Here is a 12,941-nt window from a genome sequence, read left to right on the forward strand (position 1 = left end):
TTTGCGCTTTGTTTGCCATGTGTGGTGCAGTGAAAGCATGGGGCAAGATAATTCTGAAAGTAAATGAAGTCATTTCCAAAATAAGGAAATAATCTCTCACATTTAACCACAGTACACAAAAAAAAAATAAATCTTAAAACACAGCTGCTCCAGTGTAACCCATTTGAAGTATTAAGCAGACTGAAGAGGGGAAACACCCAAGTAGCTTTGCTCATGCAATCTTCAAGAGTAATATATTGGTCCTAGACCTAAACTAAAAGAAAACCTCTTCCTAGCACTCTTGCATTGCCACCTCGAACGAATTATCTCTCCCCACGTCCAAAAAAAGGAGCTTTTACACATCAGGTCCACCATTATCCTTTCCAGGAGAGCCAACAAATAAATGCTGGAGGTGTTCCATCCCGAGACTACCGGCTTTTACACTATTTTCCCAAACAGCTCTCAGACCCCTGGGCCCAGGTTAACCAGAACTCAGCAGCAGAGAGGACCCCAACTACAGACTCTCAAGAGCTCGGCGGGTAGGATTTCCTGCTCAAAGGTTGCTAAGATGCCTGTCTCAGAAGACTGGGTTCAAAGGTGATGAACTCCTGAGAGTTGGCCCACTGTTCAAATTAACTGGGGAGGAACTAAGAAGACAAAAAATATTTTTAGGAATATTCAGGTTCTAATGCAAAGGAACTTGCCTGCTCTCTCATATTTGCTATACAACTGGTTTTTCACTGTCTTGTTTTTCTTCAGAGTCTTCATCAGATCCTGAAAAGGAAGACAAGAATGCTGTTAGATCAGGTCAGCGAAGAAGAAAAAAAAGAAAGAAGCAGACCACCACTGGTAACGGCTTATCAAAAGGCAATTCAAAGCAACTATTTCCCATAAAAATATGTACCTTTTAATTTTAGATTTCTTGTCTTTTTTGGATGTTTCACAATGAAGACTGTTTTCTTTTTGCAGTTATCAAACACAAAACCCAGTACTGTGATAATTCTTGAAATACTTAGCTGTCAATAGATTCAGTTAGCAAGTGCTTCAAGTTTTCACTGTAACACATGCAGGATAATCAACTCCACATCTGCTCACTGATGAGCAGATTTTCCCACATGCTACATCCTGCGCTTTGGAAGACAATTTCATAAGACATCTTCAAAGCAGCCAGAAACCAAACAGTTCCCTTTGCCAGTCCCTGCCCAGTTCTCTTCTCCTTGTCCACCACCTGCTTTCAGCTCTCTGCTATGACAAAGCCCTGGAAGGTCCTGAAAACAAAGCTTAGCTGGTCACAGGGCTACATGCCCAGAGACACCTCCTGCTGAAGGCACTGCCTTGCAGGAAAAGTGGCTTGATGGATCAGTCATTTCAGGGAGAGCAAGAATATAGTAAGTAAAGAGGATGACCAGTGCTGGCTCGAAGTTCTCGAGATGCAACTCAAGCCGCAGATGTCTCTGCCCACTTCTGAGGTGGCAGTCAGTCCTTGCCAGGGATGAATGAGAAAATTCTCAGCCCAGGCATCTTGCCATACACATCTTGGGCAGTTTAAAATCAGAAAAAAACCCCAAAGAAACAGTATGTAGAGAACTGTCTTTGATAAAATGCTTGTGAGACTTACTTGGGTTTTCGCCATCAATTTAAAGCCAAACTGTGGGCACACATTCCCTCTCACAAGAAGTAAATAAAGACAGACAAAAGTGTTACATGGGATTTTTTTGGCCAAACTACTCTGAAGTCCTTTCCTTTCTCAGAATAGCATACCTGCCTTCCATTTTGAAGCTCAAATTGTACAGAAACTGTAGAAATTTACTCTTTCCAGACTGAATTTTCATTTGCTACCTCCCAGAATGATTTGGTTCCTGGCAACCAAGTCTAATGATGAAGGGTCAACTCATACAAAGAAGTGGATGGAAAAGGGTATGGCCCTGGACATGTGCATCTTCAAGGAAGACATAAAAAGATAAACATGCTGAAAATTCCAACAGAGCACCTTTTAAATGTCATTTGCTGACAGCAAAGATTTGTTTTCAGACCTGGTGCCATGTCAGCAGAGGGGTTTATTCCCCTTTGTTTGATCTTGGGAAACAGTTTATTTCCAAATGTTTTTCCAATCAATATGTAAGGTAAATTGATCAAAAATTGCTCTCTTAGAACAATCCATAGTTTGTCTTATCTGAAAGAAGAATTTTGAAGAAAATATTTAAAACTGTGAGCTACTTTTCCCCGTACATCATCTAACAGTTTCAGAATGCTATGTGACTACCAGTGTATTTCAGCTCAGATATGTTAATTTGACTGTTTCTTTTGCTTCGCACACCAATGAAGGGTGCTAAAGCTTGGCAGTTAGAGAAGGCTAGGAGAAGACACATGAGATGTTACTGAAACCCATTCAATAAGCTGAAAGTGGTGGCACAGACAGATCTGTAGTCACCACACACATGGTGATAGGTCACTGCACATGCAACACTGACCCAGCCAAGCTGCCAAGGAAAACATGTTGGGTCCACTTACACTTCCTCTCACACGGTAAATTCTACTGCAAAAAAAATCCCAGGCTGAATCCACTATAATACTTCCAACCACTATTCCTCAAGATAGACTCTCAGATTTAACTAAAATACGTTCTCACTGAATCATTAGTTATACTCGACACTGTGTTCAGGCTTTGTCATCCCTAGATGGAGCTCTAAGTCGTTCATTATGCCAAGATGCTCAGCAACCACAGAGACAGCCCTTAAAGTGAAAAATACCATGTATAACTCTATGATGTAGATGGGCAAATGTATCTGTAGCAACTAGCAGATATTAATATTTTGAATATATTGCATAATGCAGCACAGTTTTACAGAAGATATTTACATTTTATGGTAGGATTTGGGGGTTTACGCTGCATCCTCAAATAACTCAACCCATAATTCTTTCCTTGAAATGCCTGCAAACACATTCTTAAATCTTTCAGTATTGCCATTTAATTTTTGGCTTACTCAGCTCATACCTCACTTTGAACAAAGCACATGAAACGCAGAGTTAAGATGCAACTAACACTTGCCTTCAGCCCATCTACCCACACAGCCAGCCTTTTTACAGAGAGAGCACTTTTTCTTTTGGTATGAGAAAGGAAAGGAGCCTCTGATTGAAAATTCAGTTTGCCTTACAGCAGTTTCTGATTCCCTGTCTGTCCTAAAGTACTGTAAAGCTCCAAGTTGAGGCTGGAGTAAATCGTGCATCGCAGCATAAACACTACTGGTAGCAGTTAAGAGATCACTGAATCTTAGGAGTATCTCAAGTTGCAAGGGACCCATAGGGATCACTGATGGCAGAAACAAATAACCCCCTCCTTTCAGTTGTGGAACTATTTTCTTTCAGACTAAGCTTGTATTTAACACCTTTGTGTTTTGTGCATTTTATTATGCGTATTGTAATTATGTGTATTGTAATTCATCTGATAGGTAGTAACTAACTGAATTACGGGATACAAATAATATTTTATTTAAGGATTGTAAATTACACTTCTCATTTTAAAAAGTTATTTTTTTATCCTTAACCCTTACCCAGCCTAACCATGTGAAGGAGATGAAAAATGAAGGAATTTGATATCAATTAAAAAAATAATAATAATTCACTATGTGACCATAACTACCTGCTACAGATTCAGGAGGAGAATAGAACTGCCCATCAGAGAGGACTCCTGGGTGAAGAAGAGCTGCCCGTTCAGAAGCATCTTGTGCTATCAAAAATCCTATAAGGAAAAACAAAAGCCACAAATCCTCAATACTATCACATAATACCTTAAAGATCAAGTATTGATGAAGGCTCTTAAAGATGGATGTGTTATACTAGCATTCCTAACAAGTTACTTCTATTAATAAATATATCAGAAAAAAAAAATCAAACAAATGGTAATCCAACATTTATGTCTTCATATGTAACTTCAGACAGCAAAGGAAACACACTTAAGCAAAACAGAGGTACTGTACAAATGAATTATGGAATCCTTCCTTCCACTTCCATACTGCGATTGCATGATTAGGATGATATTTGTAAATTCATCAATATTCACTGGCTAACTAACATTCTGTAATATATTTTTAATGGTAAGTGAGCTGCCACGCATAACCAAATACAATATTTTCTCACTTTGTGACTGTAAGACTCCTCATTAATACCTTGCTTTCACCTCTCCGTCTCAATTCACCTAGTTACTTCAACCTTCAACTTCTTTTGGCTCAATTTGATCTAAAATCAGGAAAAATTATCTGGAAATTACATGGAGCTATTCTGGTGTGTTTAACTCAGCATAAAAATAAAGGGGGGGGGCGGGGGCGTGCAAAATAAGCTAATTAATCTTGTCCTTACTGCCATGTAAGGCAACTGAACTTCCTTTACTCCATCCTTTACTCTCTGCCACATGAAGACTGACGAAGAAAAAAAAGAAAACCTTGCTGTTTTACTGAATCAGAAGAGCTATCTGAGGTAGCCAGCAGTTATTAAAAAAATATCTTACCAACTCAAACTACTATTTCTACATACTTATTTATCTTATTAACCAGTCTGAAGTTTCCAAAGGAGACATCTATTTTACTTGTATTTCCGCACTGCCTGAAAGAGGAAGGTCAGCCTCCCTACTTATTAATAATAAGTCACAGGATACTAGAAGAGACATACTGGTTGGTTTTTAGCTTTAAATCCTGCTCACAGAAGGAAGTTTTAGAGCTGGAAATCCTCTTCAGTAGAAAGACAGTATTTCCCCGTTATTTCCCCTTTTTTCTTCTTTTTTTTTTTTTTTTTTTTTTTTAATTCTTTTAAAATAATTTAGAGAAAAACATCTCCAAATTATAAGCACTTTTGCATTAGACAGAATTTTTTTCTGGGTTTTGTTGTTGTTTGGTTGGGTTCTTTAAACATAAAACAGTAAGATGAAAAAAAATCAGCTTCCACTCCCATCAGAGGCAGGAGAGAAAAAATACCTGGTCAAAAGGCACAACCTATTAAAAATCTCTTTTCATTATCTGCCTCAGATTTGAAAGCAAATAAGGCACTACATAAGTACCACCACACAACACAATCCAAATATGCCTATCAGTTGTCTGACTTGATTGCTTAAAATCAGTATTTTCCAGTGAAATCCCATCTTCTTTGAAGGCCTGTGTTCTCTCCCAGAAAAAGAAAAATGATGCTGCATGATTTAAGTTTTCCTACAGCTCTTTACATTTTGAGAAGCTGAAAGAAACATTCTTCTGCCAGATAACATGGGATCAAATGTCACCAACTGCAGCAATTGAGGGGAAATATCAAAAACTCACTGTTTTCTTCTTCAGCTTCTTGTGGTAACACTTTGAAGTCCAAAAACCAAGTTTCAATCCAGGCAAGTATGAAGGATATGATGGGCAGCACATAGCCAAAAGCACCCTGTGAGAATAGCTTGAAGGAAACAAAACCGCACAACATTACAGAAATCACCCTGATGAATATTGCTTGCCAGAAAAAAATAAAGTTAAAAAATCATTTTATTAGAATATATACCTGTGAAATAATTACTTTTGCTAATAAAAAGGCACTGGTCACTGCTGTTGTAAACTGAAAGAGACAGGGTAAGAACAGTTAAGACTAATAAACGGATTTACTTTCTTATTTCTGCCATTATCTATCAGTTGCAACTTTAAATATTTACCAACAACTGCCCGACCATAGATTATTGAAATGGAACAATTATGACACGGTTAACTTAAAGTGTTATTAAAAGAACCTTCTTCATAAAGGTAACTTTTAATATGGACATCTCCAAGTGTTGATTTCCACGCAGTAGATAGGCAGTTTAGGTGCTACATTGATGCTGAGTTATAAAAATTGTGATCATACTGTTTAAAGAAGATGCAGTATCTAATTCAACAAGTCCCTTAAAAACACCCCCAAACTATCTGAGTTTTTAGGAAAAAGCAAATAGCAATTGCTCCAAATGCTTTCCACTACCACCAAAACAAGAAAAGATCTTTGTAGGAGTAGATTTTAATTAAAATTTTAATTCACATACTGACATTGTGACAAATTAATCACTTTGAAGACTTGATATTCCCTGACATGCTTTAAAAATGGCAGGCTGCATAAAATGTCTGGAAACCCCACAAACAAAAAAGCAGTGGACAAGTACTGCTCACTTAAGCAAGGTTTCTAACTCTATTGGTGCATTTGGATCCAGCAATTCCTTAAATAAGAGCAGAACCTAACTAGCTTCCCATAAGCACAGGTATGGTTTTAAGATTAATGGCTTCTGCAAAACCTTCAGTGAAGCTTTATGTACCTAATGGATGACTGCCGTGATGGGTTCACTCTCAACACCTCACAAACAACTGCATCAAGTTAGAGGATGTCACTGGAAGAAACACCCTAAAGCTACAAAACTAAGAGCAAGGGATTTGGAGAGGTGTGCACTTAAAACCAGACACAAACAGAGTAGCAGTTACTATTATGTATTTGTGCCACGCTACTAACACCATTTCAAAAAAATAACAGCATGTAATCTCAGACTACTGAACACACTGCATCCTACTCACTTGAAGAAACACATCCTACATGCACCTACAACAGTGTAAGGGGACAAAAGTCTTAAGATTTACAATGCACGAAGACAGCAACATGCCTATTGTATTGCAATCTATAGTACTGACTGGTGGAAGCATGAATTTTTTATCAAGTTTTGCATTCTTTCTCATCCACGCAGTACAGCTGCATTACAGGTATTTGCTCCAACCTATTGTGGTTGTGCACAGTTCTCAAGAACTCCTTTTCTAAGAAGGGATTCATATTCAGCATTTTGTATTGGAGCATGAAAGCAGTGTAGGTGCTAGTGCTCACCTAAAACTCTAAAAAGCTAAGAATGTGGGAGCTAATGGACAGCCAGATCTCTTGTACAATAATGCTAATTCTTCTTTTTGAATACAGTTCACTATTTCAAATGCAAATATATTTCAAACATTAATTAACAAGTCAGAGGTAACAAGCTGTTATGACTAGCCACCAATACTGGATTCAAAGTAAGTCTTTGATTTGTATTAACATGACACCTAATAACGACCATACCCACTGTGCTGTTAAAATTCTTTAGGCTGAAAATCTTCCAGAAGCTTTTAATCTGTTACTGTATAGTGAATTTCTTTATAGACCATAAAGATGATTCTTAACATACAAACGTTAAGAGGCATCTAAAATTTTGTCTGTTGGATCCATTCTAGTTAAAACTCCATTATGCTTGACTACTACTCACAGCTATTGCCCACCAATGGCGCAGTCTGCACATTGCATATGCAAGTATTAACACCTTAAATCGAAAGACTGCCAGTAGCTATAGAGAAAGGAAAAAAATACGTGTTGGTTAATTCAGAAGACATAAGAACCACAAGATTCTCAGCTCACTGAAAATACTAACTGCTTACAAAGCAACTTAAAACAGGATAATCAAAAGTTCTGTTCTGGAGAAACAAATTTGAACGTGTGCTTAGAAATAGAACGTAATTTCCTATTTGTAAAGAAAAGGGTACCACTCACATCCCTACAAAGGGTCAAACATGCAAGCATGTGCAATTCCACAATTAAGTTAGAAACATAACAAAGCTACACAAAGCATGTTCATGATAATTTTACTTGACTGGAACCTAAGCAATTAAACCTAGCAAATACCTTGAGTATCTCACTGATCTTGGTGGTGTGCTACTGTGCAAGAATATAATTAAAAACTGTAAAGACTTCACAAATGCAATCAGAAAATTGGAAGAATTTTTAAAAGCAATTTTAAACTTACTAGATTTTTAGTATTTACTGAAATATTTATGTTGCCACATTCAATTATTCTTCATGGAGATGCCTGCAATAGCAAGACATCCCAAATATCTTGCAGTAAAGAAAGGTAAATTATGGTATTTCTAGGCCAGACAATTGAATCAATAGCAGACAGATGAGATTTCTGAACTGGGGACCATAACCCTCATTTTGCCTGTTTATTCTTTGATATTAGACTGCCTCCAACTTGCTTTAAAATATGTGTTCAGATCGAAAAAATAAAGAGAAATCAAGTACAGTCAGCAAAATAGTGATGAGACAGAACAACAGAGTTCACTAACTTATGGAATTTTTGTATCTGGTATCTCATTCCATTTCACAGCAAATGGTCCAACGCAGAAGTAAGGACAGGTTTTTACACTGGTTTCAAAGAGAGATTCTGGATATAGTCATCAATATAAAATGACTGATACCATACCAATTCACCTCTGCCAGGCAAACAAGATCTGGTAGAATTAATGATCTTGCAAAACCATGGGGCCCTTTAGAAGAACTCTAAAGAAACAGCTTTTACTTAAGAAATCATTAGCTTGATTCATACAGTGCAAAATACATTGCAGCTACAGAGATACTGAAAGACATTTGCTAATGGAATAAAGAAATAATAAAGAAATTTGCTAATGGAGTAGAGAGCTCCCCCCATGTGCCTAAGTTGCTTATGCATAGTAGATTCATACTTCATGTATTCTGTTTTTAATATGATGTTAAAAATCCCTGTTTGAGTTAGAACACAGAAATCTGAAAAGAAAAATGAGCTACACAGGCCAAACTGCAAACAAATGTCCCCCCACTGCAACTGACTTATTTTCTGTGGCAGGACAAAAAGGTTGGTTTAAACAAAATGAATTTACAGCTGGAGGACTATTGGTCTTGTCCTTAATGAATTCTCTTTATGCTACATCAGACTCACATTCTTGACTGAATTTCTAATCACTTCTTCTCTGCCCCCCAAAGCAGAAGTTTCAATTCAAGTGTGCCTAAGCATCATTACCCACAGGCTCCACAAGCCTGCTGCCAAAGTAGGACTGGGCAACCTGTAGGCAGGTGAAATTTGGCACAAGCCCTTTGGGTTTAAATTACCAAGAAAAAATCAACCCTTTCATAAGACTCAAACTAGGGAACATCTGTGGAAGGACAAATGTGGGATAACTATACTTTTACTGCTTTTTCTCTTTATTTCTTTCAGGTTTGCTTTTGTTTGTTTTTTTTTTTCAAAAGACCACTTACAAATATATCAAAATATGAAGAAGAGTAGTCATATTGTAGGACTTCCTTCTCTAAGGTAGTCTCAATGCCTCCCTTTACCTACAAAGAAACAACACACATAGCTTTAGAACAGAAGTTACTGAAGGCAAAATACACACAAATCTGAAGGGTGAAATTAATAATTCCCCACTGATGTACAAAAAGATCATCAAACTAAGTACAGGGGACATATATGCTAAGAATGTCAATTTCAAGAGTGCTCTTGTTTGTGTTTGATTATTATATATAATTTTCAAAGTGTAATTTAGGATTATCACCTGGCCTCTATGCAAGCTATGTTTCTGACTGTCACAAAATAAAAGCAAACATGTTGTTAAGGGAACAAGAAATTATTAAAAAGAAGGTCTGTTACACAAATTCAGAGAGCATTTTAAGTCTCATAAGGAGGATCATATCAGCTGATCAAAAAGCCACCCAGAAACTAGCTCTAGTTAGTCACATGTTAGCAAATGGAAAACTGAATTCATACTCCAAATCTTTTCCTTACCAGCTACCATACTAAGAGAGATTAACAAAAAAAACTCCACACTGTAAAAAAAATAGAAGCTGCAAGTATTTGACCATTTTCCCACAATTAACTAACACCCGAGTTTAATTCCTTAATTTCCTTGAGGGGATGCAAAATTACATCTTCTTTAGCCACTGGGCTTCCTTCCAGTGAAAGGAGTCATAACTTTTCTGTTCTGACTGGATTAGTAAGCAACTCATTTAGGATGCATTGGGTCAGAGAGTGACAGAAGTATGTGTCTTAGTTGGGAGCAAAAAACCTTAGTGTCCATATCCTATTGTTTTTAATATTAAATTCAATAATTAGGAATTGCATGAAATAGTTATGTAAAGCACTGGGGAAAAAAAACACCAACAAAAGGCTTTAATACTGAGTTTGACTACTGTCATTCTTTTAAAGACAGGAGGTACCAAAGCACAACAACAACATATGCTCACCACCTCAAAGCAATACAGTTTAGACACTTCCAAATGTTTCACAACTCTACTGGTGGACAGTGTTTGTCCAAGACTATTCAGTCCAACATCAAATTCTTTCTATTTCTTCTCCTCTCCCTCTCTTCCTGGCTATCTGACAGATAACTTTCTAAATAAAGTTTCCCCTTGGATGCACTACAGCATCAGGTGTGATCATCTGTTTCCAATATAAATAAGGAAGAACAGTTTCCCCCACCATCAAGCTGTTCACTGCAGGGTTGCATGAGCACCATGTTAACATAAGGATGAACAGAGAACCATGGCAGCCTTGATTTACAGTTTGCTCAAACTGTTATGCAGCTTCTTCCTCTAATGTTTCAACACAAATTATGCCTAAACACACTGGATAATGGAGACAATGGGAAAACAATACTTACAGGAACTCTGTAATCCCATTACTTAGGTACCAAGTGACAGGCAGTCCTAACACAGCGCTATTTGACTTGCCAATGACCAAAACTTAACTTAAAAAGAGAACAAAAAAAACTTACTATATGTCTGACCCCAGGTATCAAAGGATGGCTTCTATATTACGATTTCTGAAGACCAAACATTTTTCATTCTTGCTGACATTTGACAGTGCAGGACTCCAGTTCATAATACACATTCCTTAAAACATAACTTTTCACAAAGAAAACTCGTCTTGAAGCCCCTCAATACTGCAGACTTCAAAATTAAACACCATGAGCTGGTAGCATTTTCTATGCAGTCTGAAATATCCTGAGAATGCCAATAGGAAAATCTGTACTCTGAATCCCCAACAAGAAGCACAAACCCAGACTCTGCTCCTCTCAGGCTGTTGAGAAACTGGCCTAAATACTGAAATGCATCCGAATGCTGCATATGTTGCTTTTCTGAGACAAGCTCATTTTATGCACTAGATACAACAGTCATTACACCTAGAGAAACAACAGGTATTTAGTCCCAAAATTGCAGCATTCAGGTAAGCAAAGTCTACTTTCTCAAATTAAATCAGAAAGTGTATTTTTCACTTTATCAATGAACTACCTGAGTGGTCAGCTCCTGAAATTTCAGGATCAGTAACACAGGTTATTTTTCTTGTGCAGGAATGCAGACAAAACACATTTACTCATGAGCTTTCTTGTCTAGAAAAGGGATTCTTCCCATTTTTCCTGTGTGTCCTTTCTTAACTGCATACTTTAGATTGTATCTTAGAACCTAGCTCAAGGACTAGGATGCTACTTAGGAAATAATAACAAATCAGCTACCCTATTGCATTCTGGAAAATTCAGAACTGCCTAGTTTTCCCAAAGACAAATGTTGGGAGTTAGACAGTGGCAACTGTGGGAGTTTGACCTGTTTAAATGCATACTGACATACACAATGTAGAGCATATTAAATTTGTTTCAAAGAAAACACATCACAGAATAAGAAAGCTTTTGGCCACTAAAGTCTTTCCAATGACTGGCACCTCAGTTAAATATCACTAACTTTGAGTTACTCAGAATCCGAACTCTCAAATCCTGTTCAAATTCAAACTTCTTGCCAAATTCAAAGCCATACAGTGAGACTTTTGCTTCCTTGCTGCCTGCAAAGTTCACTGGATTTTCAATGGTTTCCTCAGCATGGTTTATAGATTACAGGAACATCAAAAGGTTTAATGATAAGAAGATGATAAACCAGGTATCCTAATGCTTAAAACCATGTACAGTTGAAAGATACTATGTTCATGAAAGCTTCACAGCAAGAAGCTGCTTTAATTTCAATAGATACAAATAGCATATAACTCAGGATGAAACAGAGCAACTTCTTCACCACTCCTGCAGTGAATACATTAATTAATCAAGGAAAAGCGTACTGAAAAGACAACTCACGTTTAGTTCTATTATCCACAACAAGGTAATGAATAAGAGATCAAATGTAACAAACAAACAGAAAGTCCTTCTGACATCTGAGATGCCCTTCTTCTCTCTGCCTTCGTATGACTCAATCCTTGTCATCAGCTGTGCTGGGTTGATGGAGTGGACATCCCGTAAGGAAGGACAGGATTCCACACTGCTACTGTGAGCATTCTCTGCATCACCTGGCACTCGATTCATCCTGGGCTTGCTTAGAGTGGTCTTCTTCTTCCAGTCTCACCATTACTAGAAGGCTGATCCATATAGGAAGATTTTCTAAACAAACAAACCAAAAACACATTAGTCACCAAACCCCCTGAATTTCAGTGGATAATTTCATTTTACCATGTCAGTTCTCTCCTTGCTAAACTGACAACTACGAGAATTTGGCAAGCAGGCTTTAAAAATTGTTTCTACAATATAATATATCTAGGTTCTCTCCATCTCATCCATCTCTCAGAGGATTTGAGAAGCAAGAAGAATAATATTCAATTAGACTGGTGGGAATAAGGGAGCACTGTCTAGATTTAGAAGGCTCCATTCTCCATGTCCTTAAGAAATCATCCCATGGGAATGAAATAAAAGCATGATGCTGTGCATCTTTCAGGTTACTGATTTCAATGTTATCAAGCCAACTTACAGGAATTTCCACATACAATTCCTGAAAAATGGCAGCATTTGCTACTAGCACATCCAGGGCTAGCACAACCACCACAAGATTAGAAGTTCATTAAAAACCCTGAATACTGCAGTAATTATTCTATAAAGCAAATGCACTGCTATTTGCTCTAGAGAAAAATTCAGCTGCTGTGACAACTTACACTGCCAGACAGAGCAATGAAAAAACTATGCAACCCAGCGGTTCAAGGTGGTGCAATTACCCTCAGTCTCTTCTGACTAGAAGGCTTTTTAAAAAAATGTTTAAGTGACATTTCTTATGAAACTGGAGCAGTTTGACACACAATTCACCATGTTATTACTCCACAAGAAACTTTTTCCAATTAAAGCTTCTAAAACGAG

The 12,941-nt window shown here is 37.4% G+C and overlaps 1 protein-coding gene across 5 annotated transcripts in view; it reads right to left on the reverse strand.

The window, feature by feature from the left end:
• STARD3NL (STARD3 N-terminal like) overlaps nucleotides 1–12,941 on the reverse strand; it is a 48,511-nt gene that overhangs the window by 634 nt on the left and 34,936 nt on the right. For 2 of the 5 annotated variants that reach the window (XM_051612841.1, XM_051612840.1), the window contains 7 exons: nucleotides 11,898–12,197; nucleotides 9,040–9,117; nucleotides 7,241–7,318; nucleotides 5,503–5,556; nucleotides 5,283–5,400; nucleotides 3,620–3,718; nucleotides 684–753 (listed from right to left, as the gene is read on the reverse strand). In XM_051612841.1, coding sequence (XP_051468801.1) covers nucleotides 701–753; nucleotides 3,620–3,718; nucleotides 5,283–5,400; nucleotides 5,503–5,556; nucleotides 7,241–7,318; nucleotides 9,040–9,117; nucleotides 11,898–12,122 — 705 coding nt within the window. In that variant the 5' untranslated portion in view covers nucleotides 12,123–12,197 and the 3' untranslated portion in view covers nucleotides 684–700. The remainder of the gene's footprint in view (nucleotides 1–683; nucleotides 754–3,619; nucleotides 3,719–5,282; nucleotides 5,401–5,502; nucleotides 5,557–7,240; nucleotides 7,319–9,039; nucleotides 9,118–11,897; nucleotides 12,198–12,941) is intronic. The other 3 variants (XM_051612843.1, XM_051612842.1, XM_051612844.1) reach the window with 3 other exon arrangements.

Source organism: Apus apus, chromosome 2, assembly GCF_020740795.1.
Source record: "Apus apus isolate bApuApu2 chromosome 2, bApuApu2.pri.cur, whole genome shotgun sequence".
NCBI lineage: Eukaryota > Metazoa > Chordata > Aves > Apodiformes > Apodidae > Apus > Apus apus.